This window comes from Amblyraja radiata, chromosome 14 (assembly GCF_010909765.2).
Source record: "Amblyraja radiata isolate CabotCenter1 chromosome 14, sAmbRad1.1.pri, whole genome shotgun sequence".
NCBI lineage: Eukaryota > Metazoa > Chordata > Chondrichthyes > Rajiformes > Rajidae > Amblyraja > Amblyraja radiata.
In genome coordinates, this window is record NC_045969.1 from 56,196,121 (window position 1) to 56,209,524 (window position 13,404).

Sequence of the window (13,404 nt, forward strand, 5' to 3'; positions counted from 1 at the left end):
CCGCTCCTCAGGAGCTTGGCGATTGGCCGGAGTCAGCGGCACTTCGCGGAGCTCGTGCGTTTCCGTCACCGCCTCCGTGCGAGCGGCCGCGGTCTCCGAGTGGCCGGCGGAGACAGACGAGGGGGAGGGCGGGGCTTACCCGGGGCTGACGGACGGCTTCTCCCCCCTCCCCCCCCCTCCCCGGCGCCTTCGCTGCCGGTCCACCAAACTTGATCAGCGCCCTGGAAGCACCGCCCACCCGCGCCCATTGGCTGCGTGGGCGGCCGGCGTGACGCAGGCGTCGCCGGCGGCCTCTGCGAATGGCCCTCCCTCGCGTCAGTCATCACGTCGCCGGCAGCAAGTTAGATGGAACGCTAGGTTACAGCTGCAGTCAGAGGGAGAAAGAGCCAGGCAGAAAAAATAGTACAAAGACAGCCGAGTGAATTAGGGAGGGGTTTTAACCGTTTTAATTTGGGTAAGAACACGGGTTTGCCCCCCTCAGAAATCGCTTTAATTTTTTTTACCGTCTGAGGTGCGAATGGGCATTTGAAGTCTGGAAAAAATAAGCCGAGAATTAAAAAAGGAAAAAAATTACCTCAGGATTGAATTGAACTGAAGGATCCGCCATGGCAGGAACCACCACCACCACCATCATCATCATCACCATCCTGCATTGAGCTCAGTCAAGATACATGTAGAGCTCTCAGATCATTCAGATTTATTTCTGGCGATTCGTTTCCTAAAAGGAAAAGGAATTAAAAATTGTTTTTTTACAGAACTAATTTGTCCGGGAGGAATTTACGCGATGAAACCCGGTGGACAGGATTAAAATTAAGAAAGAGGGGGAAGAAAATAAAGGAACGTAGAAGTGTCTTTTTAAAAAATATATATGTTTGAAAAATTAGATGTCGCTTTAAAGTAATCATGAGTGGTCGACCCAGGACAACGTCTTTTGCTGAGAGCTGCAAACCTGTGCAGCAGCCGTCTGCTTTTGGAAGCATGAAAGTCAGCAGTAAGTACATTTAAAATAAATCATTTTTCTGTATTTTGAGGTTTCATCATCTTGGAAATATCACCGATCGAGCGAGGAATCGATTTGCTGATCAATACTCGGTTGGTTAGCTGGGTAACATCCTATGAAGGAAAATAAAGCCTGGCTTGGCCTACCCTGGCCTGGCCTGATCTTCTCCTTACGATCATAAAGACGATCACAACCATTATTCATGAACATTTCCTTTTCGTCTGTTTAAAATCTAGTTTAATAATCTGTGTAATAATGAATTGAAACTAGCACTGGACTTGCTTTTTTAACTTGGTGAATAGTTAGTGTTAAGATTAACATTAATGTCCAGTCCACAATAATTGAACTGAGTTTCTCACATAGCTGACGGGAGCAAGTATTAGCATAACTTTATGGAACAACGGATGGGTTTTGACATATTTTATGTCTGATTTTCAGCCTTTACTGCATCTGCATATCTACTAGATATCTACTAGAGTGGTTGGAGATTTAAATGATTAGGAATTTCATAATTATGTGCCATTTAGTTGTTCTAACTTGTCTATTATTTAAGTTGATTGATTTAATTATTTTAAATGGCAATTTTTTCCCAGTGATTTAATATATCAAATAGGTTTTATATCAAAGAACAGTAATGGATTTAGGAGAGTATTCTCGATTTTTCAGTTGAGAAAATGCAACGAACTGTAATGAAATATCACTAAAATAACTCATTGATTTTCTGTAATTTATCATAATTCCACTCTTTTTGTTAACGAAGAGTAAAGTAGAGTTTAAACCAAAGTTGACTGACTTCATTTATGAGACATCATTGCTAGTGTAACTTCCATGCTGCAAATATGCAACCTACAAACTACCCACCAACATTACTGGAAAGGGAATATTTGAGGCTGGCCTGAAGCATGTAAGGATGCCCTGGCAAATGGGGCTAGTTTATATGGGGCATCTTGGTCAGCATGGATAAGTTGCACCAAGGGACTATTTCCCTGCAGTATATCCCCGGTTCTTTGTCATGACTGACTTTAGTTTGAAAATTTTCTACGTTTCATGTTGTTCACAATATTCTTTGTTATAATTAATGCCTTTATTCTAATTTCATAAATCCAGAAATTTATATTAGTTTAGCACATTTTAAATTAAAATTGTTATACATTTAATTTATAAACTACTGATATGATCATCAGTTCCAAAAGCACATGAAGTGGCAGATTGCAACTTGATTTTTGTGAGAGTGTGTATTTGAAAATAATAATTTTTATGCCGGACTTTTTATGGGGACAGAAGTACCTGCAGGTGTTGGCATCATGGGAAAAACAATGGGCTGGAGAAACTCAGCAGGTCAGGCAGCATCGGTGGAGGGAAATGGACAGATGCCATTTCAATTTGATAGAATTGATTGATGGGATTTATTTGCCACACAACCAGGGTCGGTGGAATTTGGGTTGTCAGCAGCGATGCAATAATAAAGAACACACAACCACAATAAAAATGTAACACAGACATCCACCACAGCATTCATCACTGGTGGAAGGCACAAAATTTGGCCAGTCCTCCTCCATTTCCCCCCCGTGGACAGGACCAGAGTCCAGAGTCAGTCCAGGATCGGCTCTTCCTCACCGGAGACCGCGGCTTTAAGTTGGTGTAGGCCGCAGGCCGGCGGTCGAGATTTAAAGTCTCCGCCGCAGCCAGAAGCACGGTAGACTGCAGGGCCGGCGGTCGAAGCTCCCCTCCAGGGGTGATGTTAAGTTCACGTTTGGCCGCAGGCCGGCAGTGATGGCTTCTTCTTCCCCCCCCCCGGGTCCCCCACGAGGGATCCCGGGCTGTAGACGCCGCACCAGCTGGAACTCTGCAGACCGCGGCTTCAGGCTGCCGGCTGCCCCGGGCCAGCGAAACGGAGCGCTCCCCTCCAGCGAGCCCCAGCGAGGGCTCACCCGCTCCACGCCGAGAGTCCACGCTGCGCCCGCCGCTGAAGCCCCGTGCGCGTCTCCGGGAAAGGCAGCGCCGATCCTTGATGTTGGGCCACGGGGGAGGCGACCTGGAAAAAGTCGCCTCTCCATGGAGGAGGCGACCGAAGCGGTTTCCCCATTACCCCCCCACACTACCCCCCACACAAAACACACCGAGAAACATCAAAAACACACTTTAAAACATACTAAAAAAAATTTAAAAAGTTGAAAAAAACTAACGCGCTGCTGACATGGCTGCTGCCAGAGCAATTTGGGTACCACCTTCAGCCTGAAACAACGTCTGAGCATTCCCCCCCACAGATGATACCTGACCTGCTCAGCTCCTTTGGCACTTTTATGTTTTGTTCCAGATTCAGGCTTAATTGGGTTTCCGTGTAGATTTTAAAGCAGTAAGTTCTAAATCTTCTGAAGGTGGAAAGATAACTATGTCAGATGTTTTCAGACACAAAAGTTCTGCTAAAAGTATTCATCCTCTGTCTCAAAGCTTAAGCGGGGCATCTTATAGAAGATCAGGTAAAATTGCTATATACTATATAGCAGGGCTATACTATAAGAGACTTGAGATTGATCATTGTTGGTTTATAATCTTGACCACAAAGTTGCTGCTGTGCTACTGTTGGCTTCAGTAGTACCAAGAAGAGGTGGAAAAAATCTACACTCTAGGCCACTAATTTGTCTCTTGCAATCCTTTTGCACAGTTTTTTTTTCTACTTTTGAGATGTTCGAATTTAATGTGAAAAGCACATCACTGATTGTACCTCTTTCCCTCAATTGCTCTTATGCCCCTCCTTTTCCCCTTTGAGATTGCTTTGCTCCAAAGTTGCTTTGCTGACAACTCTAGTAGGAATTGGGACATTCCAACCTATCCTCGTGCATTGTAATAACAGAAATGATGCACTACTGAGGCACTTGTAATCTGTGAGCTTGATGTACAAATGGTTATTTGTTTATGATGAGTATTTATTTGAAAAACTAAGTCACCACCCAATTCTTAGAAAAAAGATTATTCCCAGCAGCTAATTCACTATTGCCAAGGCAATATAAAATGATTCACTGTTAACATGTGGTTCAAGGGATTTTGGTACATACTTATTTCGCAGTATTCTTTCAGATGAGGCCTGCTTAACTTCATATTGAAGTAATTGCAATAGTAATCAACTTAGCAGACATCTATCAAAATAATAAACTGGAATAAAATATGTATCATAGTCCTAGCTTCTGACTGTAAGAAGAGGATTGCTGCTCCTTCCTAAACCTTTTCAATTACAGGTCTGCATTAATACATTTAATAGATTTTGTGCATGTCTTTTTGTCACAGAACCAGTGAAGCTAAAAGATTTTGGTTGAGTTTTCATTTTCTGTGGTTGTTCATTTAACTAAGGAACAAGAGATACAGCAAAATATTATCATTAGGTTAAATACAATTCAGTTAAGGCATGTTGGAATATGTAAGGAACAAATTTTGAATTTTATAAATTTAATTCATTGTGTCCAGCAGGATTAAACAATAGGAACACTCAGATCTTAATTTGATTGCAGATTTGTGCTGAATCTTCTAATGTTGCTTGGCACTGCAGTTGCCATTGCTGTTGACAGTTTAGGGAGGGAAAGATCAACCAGGCTTCCAGGCCTTGATCATTTTCCAAAAATCCCAATCACTCCCTGGAGGTGCAAATGCAAGGACTAAATTGCACTCTTATCTATCATTTCTTAAATGGCTCCTGAAGCTCTGCAAACGGGGAGGGGGAAAAAATGGCCACGGATGTGTGTGATATAGAGAAAATGTGGAAATCATGGATATTAAAAATAATTCTAGATAAATTATTTCATTTGGCAAATAATCAGTTAATTGGCCACATCTACTATAAACCCACTGACTCCCGTGGCTATCTTGGACTACACTTCTTCCCACCCTGCTTCCTGTAAGGACTCTATCCCCCTACTCCCAACTCCTCTGTCTACACCGCATCTGCACCCAGGATGAGGTGTTCCAAACCTGGGCATCGGAGATGTCCTCATTCTTTAGGGAACGGGGGTTTCCCTCTTCGACTATAGATGAGGCTCTCATCAGGGTCTCTTCTATACCCCGGAACTCTGCTCTCACTCCCCACACACCCCCCCCCCCCCCCCCCCCCCCACTCGTAACAAGGGAAGAGTCCCCCTTGTCCTCAACTTCCACCCTACCAGCCGTCACATACAACAGACATTTTCGCCACCTCCAACGGGATCCCACCACTGACCACATCTTCCCATCTTCTCCCTTTTCGACTTTCCGCAGAGACCGCTCCCTCCGTAACTCCCTGGTCAATTCGTCCCTTTCCACCCAAACCCTGGTAGTTTCCCTTGCAACCGCAGGAAATGCTACACTTATCGCTTTACCTCCCCCCTTGACTCCATCCAAGGACCTAAGCAGTCTTTCCAGGTGCGGCAGAGGTTCACCTGCACCTCCTCCAACCTCCTCTATTGCATCCGCTGCTCTAGGTGTCAGCTGCTCTACATCGGTGAGATCAAGCGTAGGCTTGGTGATCGCTTCGCCCATCACCTTCGCTCAGTTCACAATAACCAACCTGATCCCCCGGTGGCTCAGCACATCAACTCCCCCTCCCATTCCGAATCCGACCTTTCTGTCCTGAGCTTCCTCCATGGCCAGAGTGAGTCCCACGTAAATTGGAGGAGCAGCACCTCATGTTTGCTTGGGCAGTTTACACCCCAGCGGTAAGAACATTGGCTTCTCCAATTTCAGGTAGTCCTTTCTTTCTCACTCTCTCCCCCTCCCCTTCCCAGCTCCCCCATAGCCCACTGTCATTGCCTCTTCCTTTCTTCTTCCTGCCCCCACCACCCTCACATCAGTCTGAAGAAGGGTCTCGACCCAAAACGTCACCTATTCCTTTGCTCCATAGATGCTGCCTCACCCGCTGAGTTTCTCCAGCATTTTTATCTACCAGCAGTTAATTGGCTACAGTTATATTTATTCAATCTTGGCCATATAGGTGGGTTGACCTTGTCTTCAGAAATGTTCAATTACTGGTCTATCCTTTACTTTCGTGTTATTTTTCTGCTGTTCATTTGCCGCATCAACATTTCATTCATCATCTTTTACTCGTATTAAAGTTACACTTATAGGTGCAGAAACTACAATCAGATCTTTTGCAAGGGACCCAACAATATCATGCCATGTTTCCTACAACATTCTAGGATACACATGGACTGGCCCCAGGGATTATTTTAGAATTCTCCTTTAGCTTGTCTGTTAAGAATATCTCACAGCCCGTTTTTTGTCATCCTAATTTCCTTCTTAAGTGTACTCCAACAACCCTTGAGCTCGAGCTAGCTAGATCCCAGATGCCTTTACCTGACATATGCCTTTTTCCTGTCTAGACCCTCTATATCCTTAGTCAAGCAAGGTTCCCTCGCCAGCCTTGCTCTTTATTCCGGGAACATGTGAGCCTGAATTCTTATGGTCTCACTTTTAAGAGCCTTATTTTTTCAGATGTCCGTTTACCTCCAAACAGCCTCCTGCAATTAACATTTGAGTTCCTACCTATTGCCAATGAAATTCGCCTTCCTCCAATTTAGGACTTTAACTTTAGGACCAGCCTAATCTTTATCCACTATTTTCTCAAATAGAAACATAGAAAATAGGTGCAGGAGTAAGTCATCCGGCCCTTCAAGCCTGCACCGCCATTCAATATGTTCATGGCTGATCATCCAACTCAGTATCTGTACCTGCCTTCTCTCCATACCCCCTGATCCCTTTAGCCACAAAGGTCACATCTAACTCCCTCTTAAATATAGCTAATGAACTGACCTCAACTACCTTCTGTGGCAGAGAATTCCGCAGATTCACCACTCTCTGTGTGAAAAATGTTTTTCTCATCTCGGTCCTAAAAGACTTCCCCCTTATCCTTAAACTGTTACCCCTTGTTCTGGACTTCCCCAACATCGGGAACAATCTTCCTGCATCTAGCCTGTCCAACCCCTTAAGAATTTTGTACGTTTCTATAAGATCCCCCCTCAATCTTCTAAATTCTAGCGAGTACAAGCCGAGTCTATCCAGTCTTTCTTCATATTAAAGTCCTGCCATCCCAGGAATTAGTCTGGTGAACATTCTCTGTACTCCCTCTATGGCGAATCTAAGAGAAATGTAGTCAAAGATCCTGAAGTGCTCCATTGACACGTTAACTATTTGCTGAGCCACATTTCTCTAAAGGACGTTGAGTATAGCTTCTTCTCCAGCACAATCATTTGTAAATTACCTGAGAACACTTTTTATTAAGACCTAATGAATGAATCGCCTCAGCACTATATATTCCCAGTCAATATCAGGGAAGTTAAAATCAAAATTAAGTCTATTCCTACACCTATCTGGGATTTCCCTACATAGAGTCCCTATGGCCCAACTTGCCTGTGCTGACCAAGATGCCCTCTCTACACTAGTCCAACCTGCCTGCGATATATCCCCTAAACCTTTCCGATCCATGTACCTGTCCAAATGTCCTTTAAATGTTATAGTACCTGGCTTCCCATGTTCCCTGGCAGCATGTTCCATATACCCATATACCTGTGTAGAGAAAATTTCCTCTCGGGTTGCTATGAAATCTTTGCCCTCTTATCTTAAATCATCAATATCCAGATACCCAGGAACATTGAACTGCCAATCCTGCCCATCCTTTATTGTATGTATTGTCTTTCTGTTGACTGGCTTTCTGTGACAAAAGCTTTTCACTGCACCTCGGTACACGTGACAATAAACCAAACTGAACCATGTTTCCTTAATAATTATATTCCCATGTGCTGAAACATGCTTGGAGGTCATCTGCTTTACCTGCTACATGCATTAGAGTAATTCAGATTCAGATTCAGATTCAACTTTATTGTCATTGTGCAGTGTACAGTACAGAGACAACGAAATGCAGTTAGACAACGAAATGTAGAGTAAACGTAGTTTAGTCTGTTAGATCTTCCACACTCCGTGCCCTACCCCTGCATGGTCACCTGCTGGATTTTCTGTAATCTATATGCATGCTTCATCTTTCTCATCTGATACTGCTTTGAGTCCCACCCACACGTTAGACTAGTTTATACCCTCCTGAACAGCACCAACAAATCTCCAAAGGACCCTGCTCCCTCTCCAGTGCAGATGTGATGTATCCCTCTTGTGCAGGTTGTTTCTGCTCCTGAAGGGATCCCAAATGGTTCCAGTAGCTGAAGCCCACTTGTCTGCCCCAGCTCTTCAGTCATGTATTCATGCCTACTCTTATTAGTGGGCGGCACATGGAATAATCCTGAGGTGACTGCCCTAGAGGCCTTGCTCTTTAACGTGTAGAACTACAAAATGCTGGAGTAACTCAGCGGATGAGGCAGCATTTATAGAGAGAAGGAATTGGTGACGTTTCGGGTTGAGATTTTTCTTCAGACTGATGTCAGGGGAGGGGGTGAGACAAAGAAAGAATGTAGGGAGGGACAGTAAGGCTAGTGGGAAAACTGGGAAGATGAGGGGAAGGAGAGAGAAAGCAAGGGCTATTTGAAGTTAGAGAAGTCAACGTTCATACTGCTGGGGTGTTAACTAATCAAGTGAAATATGAGGTGCTGTTCCTCCAATTTGCGCTGGGCCTCACTCTGACAATGAAGGAGGCCCAGGACAGAAAGGTCAGATTGGGAATGTGAGGGGGAGTTGAAGTGCTAGGCCACCGGGAGATCAGCTTGGTTATGACGGACTGCGCGGAGGTGTTCAGCGAAACGATTGCCGAGCCTGTGCTGGGTCTCGCCGATGTAGAGAAGTTGACATCTGGAACAGCGGATGCAGTAGATGAGGTTGGAGGAGGTGCAAGTGAACCCCTGTCTCACCTGGAAAGACTGTTTGGGTCCTTGGATGGAGTTGAGGGGGGAGGTAAAGGGACAGATGTTGCATCTCCTGTGGTTGCAGGGGAAAGTACCTGGGGTGGGGGTGGTTTGGGTGGGAAGGGACGAGTTGTCCGGGGAGTTACGGAGGGAACGGTCTCTGCGGAAAGCAGAAAGGGGTGGAGATGCGAAGATGTGGCCAGTGATAGGATCCCGTTGGAGGTGGCGAAAATGTTGGATTATATTCTGTCTGCGACGGCTGATGGGGTGGAAGGTGAGGACAAGGGGGACTCTGCCCTTGTTATGAGTGGGGGGGAGGGGGAGGAAGAGCGAGGCTGCGGGATATCAAGGAGACTCTAGTGAGAGCCTCATCTATAATGGAAGAGGGGAACCCCCCCATTCCCTAAAGAATGAGGACATCTCCGATGCCCTGGTATGGAAAACCTCATCCTGGGAGCAGATCCGGTGTAGACGGAGGAATTGGGAGTAGGGGGGTAGTCTTTGCAAGAAGCAGGGTGGGAAGAAGTGTAGTCAAGATAGCTATGGGAGTCAGTGGGTTTGTAGTGGATGTCAGTCAATAGTCTGTTTCCTGTGATGGAGATGGTGAGACCTAGAAACGGTAGGGAGATGTCAGAGATGGTCCAAGTGAATTTGATTGCAGGATGGAAATTAGTGGGGAAATTAATGAAATAAGTGAGTTCTGCATGGGTACAGGAGGTAGCAGTCAATGTAGCGGAGGTAGAGTTCGGGGATAGGGCCAGTGTACGCCTGGAGCAGGGATTGTTCGATGTACCTACAAAGAGGTAGGCATAGCTAGGGCCCATAGCTACGCCTTGGATCTGGAGGAAGTGGGAGGAGTCGAATGAGAAGTTGTTGAGGGTAAGGACCAGCTCTGCTAGGCAGAGGAAAGTATTGGTGGATGGAAATTGGCTGGTTCTGCGGTCGAGGAAGAAACGGAGGGCTTTAAAACCCTTCTGGTGGGGGGGGGGGGGGGGGGGGGGGGGTGGAGAAGTAGAGTGACTGCCTCACCCACTGAGTTACTCCAGCATTTTGTGTCTACCTTTGATTTTACCAGCATCTGCAGTTCTTTCTTACACATAGAGAACTGCAGATGCTGGTTTAAATCGAAGGTAGACACAATTGTTGAAGAGAGGAGGAGAACTTCTTCAAAGTAGTCGTCGGAGAGAGGAGGAGGATCAGTCTGAAAAGGGTCTCGACCCGAAACATCACCCATTCCTTCTCTCCAGAGATGCTGCCTGACTCGCTGAGTTACTCCAGCATTTGGTGTCTACCTTGCTCTTTAACATTCTGCCTAGCTCCCTGTATTTAATTTGCATGACCATGTCTCCCTGCCTGCATCATTGGAACCAATATGGGCCAAGACCTCTACCCACCGCCTCACTGTGAATTATTTGGCCAAATAATGCAAGTTTTATCGTTCCCACCTGCATTTAAATCTGAAAATATACCGATCTGAATAAGGGTCCTGACTCGTAATGTCTGTTCATAACCCCAAATATGAGTGGCTGACCTGCTGAGTTTCTCCAGTACTTTGTATTTTGATCAAAGTTCTGCAGTTCCTTGTCTCCATATATAAATCATCAATATAATATGTAGTGCAGAAAGCAAGGGACTGAGTACTAAACCCTGCAAAATGTTACTATCCCTTTCTTTGTGTTTGGACATCTGGATTTTATTTTATTTTTACTCGCCAGCCTTTTTTCATATCCATTCTTTGCTTTTGTAGCTTCACTTTTTAATTTCACTCCTGCCCTTAGTGTAGTCTTCTTGGCATTGGTCTTGCTGTCTGAGATCAGCTTCCATTTTTATCATGCTCTTTAAGAACCTTCTCATCAAGGCAATGTTCTATATTTGGCAGTCCCTGGCTTGCTCTTTATCCTAACGCCCCAAATCTCTTCCTTGAATGGCTCCCATTGTTTTTGTACTAATATGCCTTCCAGGACTATTTCTAGCCCATGTTTGCCAATTTCCTTGAGTCCAGTAAAGTTGGCCTTGTGGTAAAATAAATCTATTATTTAGGTTTGGGTTTATTATTGTCACCTGCACTGAGGTATGGTTTTGCATGCTATCCAATCGGATCAGATATACCATACATAAAAACAATCAAATACAACTCTGTACAATGGAAAGAGCAAAGGGGAAAGATACAGAGGGCAGAATATATTTCTCAGCAGTGTTGTGCATCAGGAGCATAGACAAAGTCTGAAGAAGGGTCTTGACCCGAAACAACACCGTTCCTTCTCTCCAGAGATGCTGCTTGTCCCGCTGAGTTACTCCAGCTTTTTGTGTCTATCTTTGGTTTAAACCAGCATCTGCAGTTCCTTCCTAGACAAAGTCCAATGTCTACCTTGGCTTCTGACATAATGGCTTAAAAGTCCCCTTGAATGCAACTTAGAAATTCTAACCATCTATACTGATGATAGCCTAGTTATTGGTAGGCCAATTGAAATCAACCACAACTGTCTGAGTGTTTTAGAACTTTCAGATTTCCCTCCCTCCAAATTTCCTCTTCTATCGCCCATGAGCTGTTTCGAGGTCTGCATTACAATAGGAGAAACGCGTTTGTCACTTTTTTCTATTTTGGTCCAACACATTATTGTCTTCACCTCGCGCTTTACACTGCTTTGTGAAAGCGACCTACATTATGAAAGACCTTTTTCATTCCGGTCATTCCCTCTTCTACTTTCTTCCATCAGTGGAATATACAAAGGCTTGGAAGCATGTACCATTAGATTCAGGAATAGTTTCTTCCCAGTTGTTACGGAAGTGATTAGTGTCTTGTCAGTGGTGGGAACAATACAATACAATACAATACAATACAATTCAATTTATTGTCATTTGGACCCCTTGAGGTCCAAACGAAATGCCGTTTCTGCAGCCATACATTACAAACAAATAGACCCAAGACACAACATATTTTACATAAACATCCATCACATTGCTGTGATGGAAGGCCAAATTTTTTTTTCTCTCCACTGCACTCTCCCCCCCCCCCCCGATGTCAGAGTCAAAGTCAAAGCCCCCGGCGGGCGATGGCGATTGTCCCGTGGCCATTTAAGCCACGCCGGGTGATGCAAGGCCCCGCTGTTAGAGCCCCCGGCGTGCGCTCGCAAACTCCCGCGGCCATTCCAAGCCGCGCGGGGCGGTGATGTAGGCCCCGCTCCAGGAGCTCTTCAACCCCGCAACTCGGGCGGGAGAAGTCGCCGTTGCGGAAGCCCAGAAAAGCGGTCTCCCCCCAGGGACCCGCGGGCTCCCGGTGCCGCCCGCCAAACCCGCAGTTGCAGCCACCGAATCTCCGGAGGTCGGGCCGCAGCAGCGTCCACCACAGCTCCACCCGCTCTGGACTCGGCCAGCTCCGCGGCGGTGAGGTGAGTAGTCGGAACCAGAGCCCCCGGTCTTCCTGTTGGAGGCCGCTCCTCGTTGCAGCCCCAACGACAACGGAGACCCGACAAAGAAAAGATCGGGTCTCCCGTGCAGGGAGAGATTTAAAAGTTACCCCCTCCCCCCCCCCCACCCCACCCCCACCCCCCCCACACACATACCCCAACAAAAATAACAAAAACTACATTAAAACATAGACATAAAATAATAAAAACGCAGACGGACTGCAGAGGCCGCTGCAGACGAGAGTCGCGCCGCCTACCGCCTTTACACAACCTTTACTGCATTTTTTTAACCATTCTGGAAGGTGGGGTTTAAATAAATCTAAGTTTGCCAATTGCAAATATTTAAATAACTATTACAAATGAATATTTCAATAAATATTTCAGTAAAAAGAATAGTTTGTTACCTAGTCACTTTGGACACGAGAGATCATAGTGCTTCCTAAATGATGAAAATCACAAAGCATTGGAGAACCAAAACATAATAGTTACAGAAAATTATATACAATACAATACCATTTATTTGTCATTTGAGCCTCACATGAAGTTCAAACGAAATTTGGTTTCTGCAGTCATACAAGAAAAGAACCAAGACACACACCAACACAATTTACACAAACATCCATCACAGTGAATCTCCTCCTCACTGTGATGGAAGGCAAAGTCTTGTCTCTCCCCTGCTCTCCATTCTTCTCCCGATGTCAAAGTCAAAGCCCCCGGCGGGCGCTAGCAAGTCCGCGGCCATTTAATTGCAAAAGCTATTGAAGTGTCAGTGTTAGTATTTAGGCTGCTTTACATAGCAGTTCTACATCAGCTATACCAAGTTTTTGTAAGGGCACATCTAAAGAATTGTTGAATTTGCAGAGGCTAATTGATTTTAAACAAAGATTCCAAAAGTAATAATTTGAATAATTAATTATTGTGAAACTTTTGTTCCAACCAGAATTGCTATGCCAAAGAAATCAGTGCCCCCTGAGTGTTTAGGGTCTACACAGCAGTGGAGCTTTTCCCTGTACTCAAAGCGATGAGCTTTGCTGAACAGACTAATGAGTTGATCATTATAAAGATGCACAGTACTGGAGTAACTCAGCGGGTTGGGCATCAACTCTGGATCAATATGCTGCATAATTCTGCTGCTATTTGAAATGTTCTCTCAACAAACACTAGGTCATTGTCACAAGCAGATGCCCAT

The 13,404-nt window shown here is 45.2% G+C and overlaps 1 protein-coding gene across 1 annotated transcript in view; it reads left to right on the top strand.

Moving 5' to 3' along the window:
* Nucleotides 1–320: 320 nt before the first annotated feature.
* Nucleotides 321–13,404, top strand: part of gsk3b (glycogen synthase kinase 3 beta) — a 153,743-nt gene continuing 140,659 nt past the window's right edge. The window contains exon 1 of the mRNA XM_033033414.1: nucleotides 321–991. Within this exon, the coding sequence (XP_032889305.1) occupies nucleotides 904–991 (88 nt within the window). The 5' untranslated portion in view covers nucleotides 321–903. The remainder of the gene's footprint in view (nucleotides 992–13,404) is intronic.